The 12921-nt window shown below is 30.7% G+C and overlaps 2 protein-coding genes and 1 non-coding gene across 3 annotated transcripts; 1 reads left to right on the forward strand and 2 right to left on the reverse strand.

The window, feature by feature from the left end:
* The first annotated feature begins 1002 nt into the window (after positions 1-1002).
* Positions 1003-7979, forward strand: LOC150033008 (uncharacterized). The gene is made up of 4 exons (XM_090307411.1): positions 1003-1158; positions 1417-1877; positions 6672-7281; positions 7418-7979. The coding sequence occupies exons 1-4, from the start codon at positions 1063-1065 to the stop codon at positions 7871-7873; spliced, it is 1623 nt and encodes a 540-aa protein (XP_090163537.1). The 5' UTR covers positions 1003-1062; the 3' UTR covers positions 7874-7979.
* Positions 3644-3727, reverse strand: TRNAL-CAA (transfer RNA leucine (anticodon CAA)). The gene has a single exon. It is a non-coding gene; the product is annotated as a tRNA-Leu (tRNA).
* Positions 7980-9828: 1849 nt separating the features above from the next.
* Positions 9829-12705, reverse strand: LOC120089718 (2-aminoethanethiol dioxygenase, putative (DUF1637)). Its single transcript, XM_039047085.2, has 5 exons — positions 12107-12705; positions 11186-11304; positions 10902-11085; positions 10313-10519; positions 9829-10232 (listed from the first exon to the last, which is right to left on the reverse strand). The coding sequence occupies exons 1-5, from the start codon at positions 12333-12335 to the stop codon at positions 10105-10107; spliced, it is 867 nt and encodes a 288-aa protein (XP_038903013.1). The 5' UTR covers positions 12336-12705; the 3' UTR covers positions 9829-10104.
* Positions 12706-12921: the final 216 nt, after the last annotated feature.

The following is a 12921-nucleotide window of genomic DNA, read 5'->3' on the forward strand; positions in this document are numbered from 1 at the left end:
TTCTTTCTTTTTTCTTTGTTTTGTTATTTACTTTCATGAAAACTAAAACCAGTAGTTTTTAAAATTTGTTTATGATTTTAAACTTTGACCAAGAATTTTTCAAATGTTTATTTGAAAAGATTAAACTATAGTAACGTTGAAGAAAAAAACATAGTTTTCAAAAATCAAAACCAAGGCTCCGTTTGATAATGAGCTAATTTTTAGTTTTCTTTTTTTAAATTTTCTATTTTTTTTTATTCTCCTATTCCTTACTAAGATTTTCAAGGTTTTTTAAAATATTTATAGAAAGTGGATAACAAAACCATGAAAATTATGAGTACAAATCTTGTTTATAAAGTTAATTTTCAAACATCAAAAGCTAAGACCATATTATAAAAATTTGAATTTTAGTTTTTGAGTTTCAAAAATTAAACTTATAAATATAACCTCCATCCACAGGTATCTATATCTTGCTAAACACTTTCTACTAATGGTTTAAAAAATTAAGTTAATAAGTGAAAATCATAAGTAATTTTTAAGAAATTATTTTTGTCTTTACAACTAATTTCAAGATATGAAAAACCATAACCGAAAGATTGGAAAGAAATAAACATAAATTTTAAAAGCAAAAAATTAATCGTGAAATTATAATTAAAGAAGGTTATGAAACGTAGCTCAAATGACCATTAAAGGACAACCTAAGTTATACATTATCAAAGAACAAAACTATGCATATAATTTGTCCAAGAGAGTGCTGTATTGCACTGATGTTTGAGTTGACCGCACCAAATTCAATATTTTATTAAGCAACCAAATTCAATAATTTAATTCAATCCTAATAAAACTTCTGTCCCTTCCTCATAATATATATTAAAAAATTGTTATTTCATATTTTCTGACAAACTTAATTATTTAAAGCAAAGAAAAAATGGTTGAGTCTTTCAAAATCTCCAACTTCTCCTTCAAAACGTGAAAAAAACAATATTTAAATTAAAGACCATAATCCATTAAATCAACACACACCATCTTCCAGCCAAAAGTTCTTTATTTGCTGCAGAGAAGAAGCTCCTCAATTTCTCTCCCATGGCGGATTCTCAACTCTTTCACACTCGCCATTTTACTCTCACGTTTTACCTTTCTTTTCTTCTCATCGCTACGACTGTCGCAGCACTTCCTAACGTAAGTCTCTCTCTTCTCCGTCACCTCATGTTTGAGAGATATTTTAAAACGTTTAAAATCACTTTTATTATCTTTGAAATTATTTAGATTCAAAATCAATTTTATGTTTGACATCACCTCCACTTTTTTTAATGTGAGAATTTTTTTCTTTTTATTTCTTAAATATTTTTAAAATTTTCTATTATACAGTTGAAGTGGGCTTTAAAATGATGAGCGTAGTATGTCGTAACTGTCTCATTCATCCTTTCACATTGTCAGGTTCAAGGCAACTGGCTGAACCATGGCGGAGATTTGCAGAACAGAAGATACGCCAACAGAGAAACCAAAATCAGCCCATCAACAGTTTCCGATCTCCATTTGAAGTGGGAGTTTTATGCCGGTGGCGACATTTCTGTAACTCCCGCGATCTACGATGGCGCGATCTATTTTCCGAGCTGGAATGGGTTTCTCTATGCGGTTAGAGCTTCCAATGGAGCTCTTATTTGGAAGAAGAATCTCCAAAAGCTGACAGGGTTCAACAATACCGGATTCATTCTAAATGTTAACTCCACGGTGTCGAGATCCACCCCCACGGTGGCTGGAGATTTGCTCCTTGTTGGAATCTATGGACCCGCCGTCGTCATCGCCGTTAAAAGATCAACAGGGAAGCTTGTGTGGTCGACGAGGCTGGATTATAAAAATAGAAGTTTCATCACCATGTCTGGCACATACTACGAAGGGTTAGTTATTTATCATCTCAATCTTTATTTTAAAAATTATATCCGAATTATTTTTATATTTCTATAAATTAGAAGTAAATTGATATTAATTAAAAAAAATCATCAAAAATAAATAAATAAATAAATTTACTTTAATCCATCTACTTAATTTTTTTTTTTATCATTGGTTGGTTTAACAATAAACAATAAAATATCACTTATATATAATATAAATAATAAACTTATTACACTTATTTAAAAATTATAAAATATTTGTTTACTATTTAAGTATTTGTTTTTACTATGAGTAAAATATTTGGTCCTCTAATTTGAGGTCTCAATCCATTTTAGTTTCTATATTTTTTAATAAATTTTAAAATTAGTCTAACTATTTGATTAGTGTTGATTTTTTTTTTCTTTAGAAAAATAAATTAAATGAACATTTTCTCTATAAATTTTTGATAACATATTCATATTAATTATTTCTCTTCTTTGTATAAACGTTTCTATTATTATTTAATTTGAGATTTTGCTAAAAGTATAACCAAATTAAATGTGACCACTTAAAAGTACATATACATTAAGAAAACGATACTTCAAATATCAAAATTGAAATGATATCTCAACCTAGAAATATGGGTTATTTTTTTAAATGTACACTACATGGATTATGGAAATAAATTAGTTCATAAAGAAATAAGAATCCACGTGAATTAAGGTCAAAGTTAGGATTGACTTATTTTTGCCCACTTGAATTAAAATATTAGCTTAACTTTTTGATATGTATATAATATATAATACATTAGTATTTGAGAAGTCTTTGTCAATATTATAATTTTAGTTTAGAAATTAATTAGTCTATACATTCTCATTTTAAAAAGGCATAATGGTTTTTAAAATACCTTGTAGTTTTGTCCAAAGTGATTTTTAGTATTTATTATAAAATCACACCCTTCTTAGGTCACATATGTCCTCAAATTAGGAGATTTTGCAATCTCTAAATATAGGGCTAAAAATTGAATTTCATGGGAATTTTTCTTATACAAGGTATTTATATTGGTAATATCGTTTGATTGATGAGTATAATTATTAAATACTGGTTTGCAAAAGAATCTAAATAAATTTTTTTTTTATTTACATATCTAAGTTTTTTTTTTTTTTTTGACAGCCCATATTTTAAGTATTTATCTCATATGAAATTTTTGTTATACGATGTTTTTTCTTTGAGAAAATTATAAAACATATCTTTTTTACTTATACAATGTGTCTAGATTATTAATAAATATTTTTTTATTATATATGCTCAATAATTATTATTTTATAACCAAAACATGTTGTGGTTTTCTCAAAAGTTTTATTCATGAAAATTAAATTTAGAATTCATAAAAAAAAATCATGAACAATGAATTTATTTTATTAACATTCTAAGTATTTTTTTAAAAAAAGAAGAACAATTTAATTACAGATATTAAAGATTTATAATACAATATTTCTGAATTACTAGTATCTTTTATGAGAATATATATAATGTTTAGTTAAAGATGCAATTTTTGGTGGTTATTTCAAAATTTTTATTCATGGGATTTAAATTCAAAACTTAAGAAAATACAAATTCATGACTCATTTAATTTTATCAACATTAAAAGCAGCATTTTTTTTATAAGTAATTTTAGTATAAACACTAATATTTTTCATGTATTTTTTATTTTAATCCTCATCCTGACCACATAATAAGCGTTAAAGCTTTATCTAATATTATATTTTTTTTTTCTAAAATAAATAAAATATATCAGAAGTGGGATTTGAACCCACGCCCTCTCACGAAGACCAGAACTTGAGTCTGGCGCCTTAGACCACTCGGCCATCCTGACTTTGATGTTACTTAATGAGGAAATTATTGTATTTAATAATATTTAGCTATTCTAGCACAACCGGACAAAGCATTATTAGGAACCCTATTTTTCGTGATTAAACGTTAAAAGATCAAAACTAAAAGTATATATAAAAGGTCAAATAATACATGTTGAGATATGTTGTTAATCGGGATGTTCAAATAATTCAACCATCCGAATATGTCCAACCCAAAATGTAAGAATTGAGTTGGTTTAATTTTGTTCTTGGATTGAGTTGAATTATTATTATTATTATTTTTTAGAATTGGATTAAAAAAAAATTGGATTGTCTCGACCCAATCCAATATATAAATATATATAATTTCTCTTTGTTTAAATTTTGATTATTTTGTATTGATTAATTTGTGAGTTTTTAATATTGTTCTCTTTTAAAATTGTTGTGATATTTGTCTTTGTTTAAAGTCTGCAATAAATATCATAAATATTTGGTATTTAGAATTTCAATTTTATAAGATTTTAATTACTAGTCATGTATTGTCCATAAAATTACATATTTTTAATTAAAAAGAAAAAATAAGTTATAATTCGACAACTCAATCCAAATTCTAAGGGTTGGGTTGGGTCGAAGATTTTATTTGGGTCATTTGGGTTGCTAACCTAACCAATCCGAATTTTCGGAGTGGTCCAAAAAAAATATCTTCAATTCAATCAACTCAACCAATGTACACAACTATGTTAATTAATATTTGAGGATTTATTGTTCGTGTTTATTTTATAGGCTTTTGTTCTTAAGAATTCTATTTATTTAATAGAAATTATTTCAAATGGTAAAACTGTTGAAAATATTTAAAAGTTATAAAGAAATTTTAGAACTATCAATGATAGACAATAATAGATACTGATACACTTCTATCAATGTCTATAATATCATTTATAGACACTGGTAGAAGTCTATCAATATCTATCATTATTTATTATTGATAGTTCTAAAATTTTGCTATATTTTATAAATATTTTGGTTTATTTTTCTATATTTAAAAATATCTCTTTATTTAATCAATTAAAATTAAATGTATGAGAACAAATTAACGTAATCATAATTATTATTTAATATATAGTTATATAAATGAATGTATTAATAAAAATTTAGTAAATCTAAATGATAAGCACCGAAGATTAAAATATATATTGATGCTAAAAATTAAATAATACTTAATTACAAAATAATAAGTAATTTGTCGTTTAACCATGCTATTTTTTTATAGCTAGTTGTTACAATTTCCCATTTAACTATTCAACTACCAGGCATAAAAGTTTCATGGGGCAACAGAAAATTAGTGATTGATAAGTTTTTAAACTTTATGGATATTATTATTTTGGTTTTAAAAAGTAATGAGTTTTTAAGTTATATGTATAATAATATGGACAAAACTAAGAAACAAATAAGTTACGCTTCGAACTTAAAATTCTTGTCCTCACACATTTGTAAATTTTCTTATTAATTACTTCTAAAAAAATCTCATTAATTATAAAATAGAAATCCAATTAGTTATATGGACGAATATAATACTCCTAATTAGTTCCTTCGAAGCAACACACATTTCATTCAATTAATAACAATAATAATATTTTTTTTAAAAAAAAAAACAATAATAATAATATCAGTAAAATAATCGATTAACATCAAATAATGACTGAATTAGCCTAAAAAATAAGGATTGAATTAGGGAAAGGGATATAGCCGACAAATAAATAATTAATAATCTTAAACATTAATTAAAAACTCAAAAATTGTCAAAAATAGCATGGTTAGGTTTTCGCCTTATAAAACTGGCACGTTTTTTGAAAACTGGTAAAAATGATTTTTCTCGGTTTATCTCAAACAAGATCGACCACGAGATTTTAGTTAAAAAAAACCAACTTTTTCCAATTGTTTAAGGTCTTCTCAATACATCTCGCTAGATTATACACTGAGATTATATGTGTCTCAGTGCTAATCTCGGACAAAATAACATTGAGATTCTATATATTTAATCTTTCTCGGTGAAATCTCAGACATAGTTAACACCGAAATTCATATATTTGAGCTTTCTCGATGGAATCTAGGACAAGATTAACACCGAGATTTTGTATATATCCAACATCTTAACCAATTTTTTTGAAAAGTTTGATATTTCCCAAAATTTAAAAATGTTGAATCAATTTGAAAAATCTATTTTGACAATTGGAAAACTTGGAAATTCATATAATTGTAAAAATATAAATTATGCTAAAATTTTGAAAAATTACGTAACAATTTGATATAATATTTAGTAAACATAACCGACTTTGAAAAAAATTGAAAATAAGATAAGATTTGATATAAGATTTGGGAGAATTAGCAAATCTTCGTATGTGATCAGACTGACATGTACCCAAAAGACTTTTGAATATTTACCTAAAACCTCATGGTCGCTCAAAATGAACCGAGAAAAACTACTTTTACAAATTTTAAAAAACACATGCGAATTTTATAAGGTAAAAACTTAATGGTGCTATTTCTACCCAGAATTCAACTCCTAGTAAATTATAAAAACTCAAACTGTGTAAAATCTTTTTATCCACTAAAAATTATCACCTAGATGGTTAAGAATTCAACCTAGCTACCTTAATGGGTATTAATAAATAATAAATAAATAAATTTAAATTACAATTTTTTTTTTTAAAAAAAATCCTCAATGAATAAATCACTAATTAGTGTCCCAAAGGAGGATAATAAAATCTCTACTCCTAACCCTCAATGAACTGAAAATAATAATAAAAATAAATAAGTTGTGTATAATGAATTCTATTTTATTTCTGGAGAGTTAGTAATACTCTGATGTGTAAAAAGGCCATACTTTCTTAATTGACATTATAATATTTTATCAAGGTTCCAATAAATGTAAAGTGTAAACTATATAATATTTATGTTATAGTACAGAAGTTTTTTCGTTGGAACATCATCACTGGAAGAAGGGCTTCCCGTGGAGCAGTGCTGCACATTCCGGGGCAGCTTTTCTAAACTTGACGCCAGAACTGGTACCATTCTGTGGCAAACCTTCATGCTACCTGACAACCACGGTGACACCGGACAATACTCCGGAGCGGCCATTTGGGGCAGCAGCCCCGCCATCGACCCCATCCGCAATCTCCTCTACATTGCCACTGGAAACCTCTACTCTGCCCCACTCCATATCCGCGAGTGCCAGGAAAGACAGAACAACCAAACCAAACCGACACTGCCCGACAAATGTATTGAACCTGAGAACCACTCCAACTCAATCCTTGCTCTTGATATTGATTCTGGTGATATTAAATGGTATAAGCAATTGGGTGGATATGATGTTTGGTTTGGTGCTTGTAACTGGCATTTGGACCCTAGATGTCCACCTGGCCCTAGCTCTGACGCTGATTTCGGGGAGTCGCCCATGATGTTAAGCGTCTTCGTGCGTAACACCAAGCGTGATATCGTCGTTGCGGTTCAGAAAAGTGGATTTGCGTGGGCTCTTGATCGTGACAATGGCGATCTCATCTGGGTTAAGGAAAGTTTTGTTCCTTCCTTTCTTAGATCATGTTACTTGAATTAAATTCATTTCGTATTTTATCTACATACATACCTACATTATTATTAGAATGTTTGAGGCGTTGAGTAGAGATGTCATATATCTTCATTTTCTTAATTTTCAGGAGGCTGGACCGGGTGGTCTAGGCGGGGGTGGGATGTGGGGTGCAGCGACAGACGAGAAAAAGGTGTACACAAACATAGCCAACAGCCAACACAAGAACTTCACACTCAAACCAACAAACACAAGCACAATTGCAGGAGGATGGGTGGCAATGGAAGCTAAAACTGGCGACATAATTTGGTCGACTGCAAACCTTAACGATGCGACCGCTCCAGGACCCGTCACGGTAGCTAACGGGGTGGTGTTTGCAGGATCTACATATCGGCAAGGACCAATCTATGCGATGGATGCGAAGACGGGGAAAATTCTATGGTCACATGACACAGGAGGTACAGTTTATGGAGGCATATCAGTGAGCAAAGGGTGCATTTATGTTGGCAATGGCTACAAAGAACATATCGGATTTGTTAACAAAAATTACACAGCTGGGACCTCCCTCTATGCCTTCTGTGTCTAACCCTTCTCATTTGGAAATCTTGATCTCATTTTAGTTAATGGGATTATGTTGTGATTGCATGTGAGGATATTTAATTTATTTTGATCTAAGTTAAAGTTTTTTTATTTATCAATTTTTAATTTATATTTCACCACCCACTATAATTCTACATATCTTATAGTTTAATCCATTGATAACTTTTATATTTCTTGAATAAAATATTTTGTAGATGACGAAGAAGAAAAGTGATCTCTTGAATTATTAAAAATGAAAAAGTAGAAACCAATTGAATTCCCGCTCCCACAATCATAATGTTGAATTTTTTTTTTTAAAAAAAAAAAAAACTACAATTTTTTTTAAGGATGAAGTAGAATTGGGTTACTTTCAGTTTCATCTAATTGAAAAAAAAAAAACAATAAAATTAATGGACAAATAGCCATGTGATTTACCCTCATCAAAATACACGAGTCAAACATTTAAAAAAAATAATAATAAATAAATAAATTTCATTTAAATCAGAGAAATTAGATACAACAAGCTTCCTTATTATAAGCACGGTAGAGAAGCATTCAAGGTACTTGCATGTCACACACATCTCTGTGAAAAAGAAGAAAAAATACAGGTCATGTTCTTTGCAAAAAAAGAGAGGAAAAATTAGAAATACATCTCATGTTCTTGCCAAAGACAACAACACGTATTTGTTGGATATTTATATGGTAGTGAAAGAAAATAAAACATTCTTGAATATTAAAATATTAAAAATAACTAAATTTAATTATGTATATTAAATTCATAGTTAAAAGCTTCAAATTGGATTAAAACCATCAAATTAGATAATGTTTCACGTACAAATTTAACATTATAAAAGTTAAATTTGTAGTTTCTTCAATTTGGATGAGTTATTGTTCGATTTTGGTCAAGTAACAACTCAAATGAGTTAAATTTGACAAATATTTTAATTTTATAGTTATTTGATTTTATTTGGTATTTTGGAGAATTACTAAGTTGTTCACATATAAATAACTACTTGTTTCTTCATTTGTAATATCTTATTCCAACTTGAAAAGTTTTCTATTTTCTTTCTTCCTTTCTTTCTTGAGCTGAGTTAATAGCAAGTATCCAACAGTTCTGCCAGATCTGAGTAGTTCAAATTTGTTGCTCTACTGGATTGGTCGTTGTATCATATTGAGATAACCGTTTTAGTATGCCTACATCTTGTGCAGAATGAATAATTATCTTTAAGACAACATTTTTCAAAAATTTACTTCGACCACCTACTAATGTCTCCATAATATCTTAAGGTTCTTGGTTATATCTAAAATATAATCCACTTTACTAGTGTATTCAGTTCTTATATACTATTTTCTTAATACTCATTCTTAAATACTTTCCCACCCTCTTTAATATCAAATCATATGATTTGAACTTTTGCTTCAAAAAGAAAGAAAAAGGAAGGGAAAAAACCCTTCTAGGAATATGAAAAAGCCAAAAATTGCATTTAAAAAAAAAAAAAAAGATTAAATTGACCCCTAAATTGGGGGGGAAATTGCAATATTACCTTAACCTTACATAAATATTTTAAAAAATATTCTGGAGCACAAATCTATTAAGATGTCAGGAAAAAAAAGGATATGAACACTGTAACACATTTTCTACAAATCTGATGATAGGGACAGATTCAACCTCACATTACACCATTACTATACTTACCCCCCAAAAAAATAGGAAAAAAATCAATACTATTAAATCAATCCATGGAGACTAGACTACTAGTACTGACCAGAGTAAAATCTCGTAGCTTTCCATAATCTCATGTAAATTACAAAATTACCATTTTCTTCCCAAAAAAGAAAAAAAAAAAAAAAAAAGGATGAATTTCAAGTACAAGGACAATCTGAAAAGAAGCCTTTTCGTCCTTGTGTATTTTTTTAAAGGTGAATCTGTTATAAGTATACCATCAATAAACTGGGAGAACATAACAAATTCAAAGTCCTTTTTACTTGTCCCTTTCTAACTTGACTATGTACATACAAAAGATGATTAAAAACAGTAACAAGAGGGGGGGAAAAAAGCACCTAATTCATGTTCCACAAAGAAGAAAGATCAATGAAAGAAGCTTCTTTTGTTTTTCTTTTTCTCTCTCTTTTTTTCTTTTCCTTGAAGTAGAAAGTAAACAAAGATTCTATGCTGCACAGAAATGGAAGCAGTCTATGACAGCATTGTATGGAATGAAGAAGATTTGTTTCCAGAGTTCATCGATTCTCTACTATCTTTGGCCCTTCGTACATTGCCCCAACTGCAGCTAAGTCTTCAGGCTTTTCTCTTTCTTCAAGCCATGCGTAGCTTTCCCTTTCCGCTTCTGGGACTGAAACCCCATCCACTGTCCAACAAAACCACCATGTCAAACATCTGCTTCATCTAGTTTATGGTAATATAACATACTATGAAGTCACAGGGTACCTGAAAATTCAGTGAAGGGAAAGTTGAGGTAGTACGAGCAATGCCGACCATCGGGATCAGAGTAAGGTGGGCCGAGCACATCTAACACTGCACACGCAGTCACAGCCGTGAAGCAATGCATGTTTCCTCCATCTGCAGGGTAAAGAATGGACGAGTCACACGGTGCCGTGAAGTCTGCGTCTACCTTAACTTTGGCTAACCGAACACCTGGAGATGTTGAACAACACAAATGCATATAGATTATAATCCTACTTGCTTAAAATCCATTTCTCTGAATAATATAACTGAAAATTAGGTGATCTCTACATTGTTATATTATATGATCCATGAAGTTTTAAGTACTTAAGATCAAGGCCACTATAATGACTATACCACTTGGATTACCCTATGAAAGCAAAGCCATTTAATAATCTCTCTATCAGAAAGACCTCATCAGTTTTGGTTATGAAACAGACAACACAGACAAATAACCATCAACATCAATCAGTACAAAGCTATTGCACATTCTCTATTCATAACCGGTTAAGAGATGACTGTTAATTCAACCAATTGCAGAGTAAGCATAGAACAATATTGTATGGAGACTCACTTCTTGAAGGAGCTGTGCCACTAGACGTGTCAACAAGTGCAGATGCACCATTCTCAGCAGCGACCTCCACCCAGTCATATGCTTTGATGTGCATGGTCCCAAAGAGAAGCTTGCTGAAGACTGTCATTCCAGGATGGTTGTGAAGTGGAATGACACCTGAAGGAGGCAAGCAAAATATTCCCATCTGTACCACAAATATAATTCAAATGGTCAAAAACAATATGAGTTAAAAGTTGACTTCCCCAACTAGACTTCTTTCTAATAAAGCAAGTGAAAATGCATACAGAGAATTTGCTGTTCTCATAGAGGTGCAAATATGTTATAGGAGGAGTTCGTTGATCGGCAGTCGTCCGAAAATACGGCATCTCCGCCGACAACCCAACATCTAATGGCTCCATTTTATCTATATATACAAGAAGATTCATGAGTAACACAAAAACCAAAAGCCAGACAAAGTAAGAAATGACAATAACACAAAGAGCTTCAAGGGTTGCGTTGTATCTATCTTTGTTTACAAAGTACAAGTCAGCCAGTTTGATAGACTTTAAGGTTAAAAAAGAAACCAATTGGGTTTTGATTGGTTTACTCCGAGAAAACTTCCCAAAAGCTCCTAATTTCAATTGGGACATAAAAAATTGAGATAGGGCAGCTTATTCTATAACGAAAATCCTCTGTGGAACTTGAACTAATTTGCACTTTCCAAATGATCTCATATGTAATCATTGAATAGAAAAACCAAATCCATTGTTGAAGCTAATCATTATCCAAACTAAAATAACTCAAAGCACCAATATCTAGAACAGAACCACACAACCACATAAAAAAAAAAGAAAAAAAAAAAAACCTCAGCACGTGCAAAAGGCAGTGCAAGTTGCCACATACAGCCCAAAAGACAGAGCTAAAAATATATATATAATCGTTTACACCCACAATCCAACAGGTCATTGGAAAGTACAAATCAGATTAAGGAGAATGAAACCCCATGAAAAATTCATATAGCCCAACACAAAAGCTTTGCTCAAACGAGGTACGTACAATTAGTACGGATTAAAAAGACCCATCAATTAAAAAAATGGAAACAAGCCTATAATCACAATACGAAGCTACATTATGAATCAGAATTGAGAATTGAGCTTAACCCACAATGAGGGTTCATCGAATTAGGGATTTCATAAGTAAAAACGAAAACATAAACAAAGACATACCCAGAACAGCTCGTAGACGTTCAATATCCTCAGAAGAGGGAATGATTCCAGTCCCACTAGAAGCGAAAACTTCCTTACAAGTTTCATAGAGTTTCTGAACCGGCAACGGCGAGGAGGACTTCCTCAACCGGCGCCGGTTCCTTCTGGACCTGTTATTCGTAGTCGTTTCTTTAGGCAATTCACAAAACTGTTTCCCTTTGCGATCGGCCAGAGACCTCTCAATCCCCATTAAACCTCCAGAAATTGGTTGGAATTGGAGGGGGAAATGAAATTAAGTGGCCAGTTGGGGAATTTGGGAAAAGGGGTCGGGGAAAATGGGGATCTGGATAGAACCCAAAAGCGAAAAGGCCAAGAAACAGGGGAAGAAGGTACAGATTAGTACAGAATGTGGGGAGATGTAAAAATGGGCATCTCCGTATGGAGAAGAAAAGGGAGGAAGGGAGAAAGAAGGGGTATAAAAGGAAGGAGGTTTTAGCAGAGAGAGAGGAGAGATGGGTTTGAAGAAGAGAAAACCAGGGGCCATTCGGAGCATTCCAGTGGGCTGTTCCAAACAGCGGATTTTTCTTTCTCTGTCTTTCTTTTTTTTTTTTCTTTTTTTTATTTAGTGGGGTTTATTTCTTATATATATATATATATAATTCTCTCTCTTTTTCCTCTCGATTCATACTCTTTTGCTCTTTGTCTACTCCTCCCTTCGTTATATTTTGCCTTTTGCTTCTACTAAATTTCACATTCAATTTTCTATATGATTCTATTTTAATTTCTTTGCTATTTTAAGAATTTATATTTGATAATCTACTGGTTCAAAATCATTT

Source organism: Benincasa hispida, chromosome 11 (assembly GCF_027475165.1).
Source record: "Benincasa hispida cultivar pf3 chromosome 11, pf3_genome.v1.1, whole genome shotgun sequence".
Lineage (NCBI taxonomy): Eukaryota > Viridiplantae > Streptophyta > Magnoliopsida > Cucurbitales > Cucurbitaceae > Benincasa > Benincasa hispida.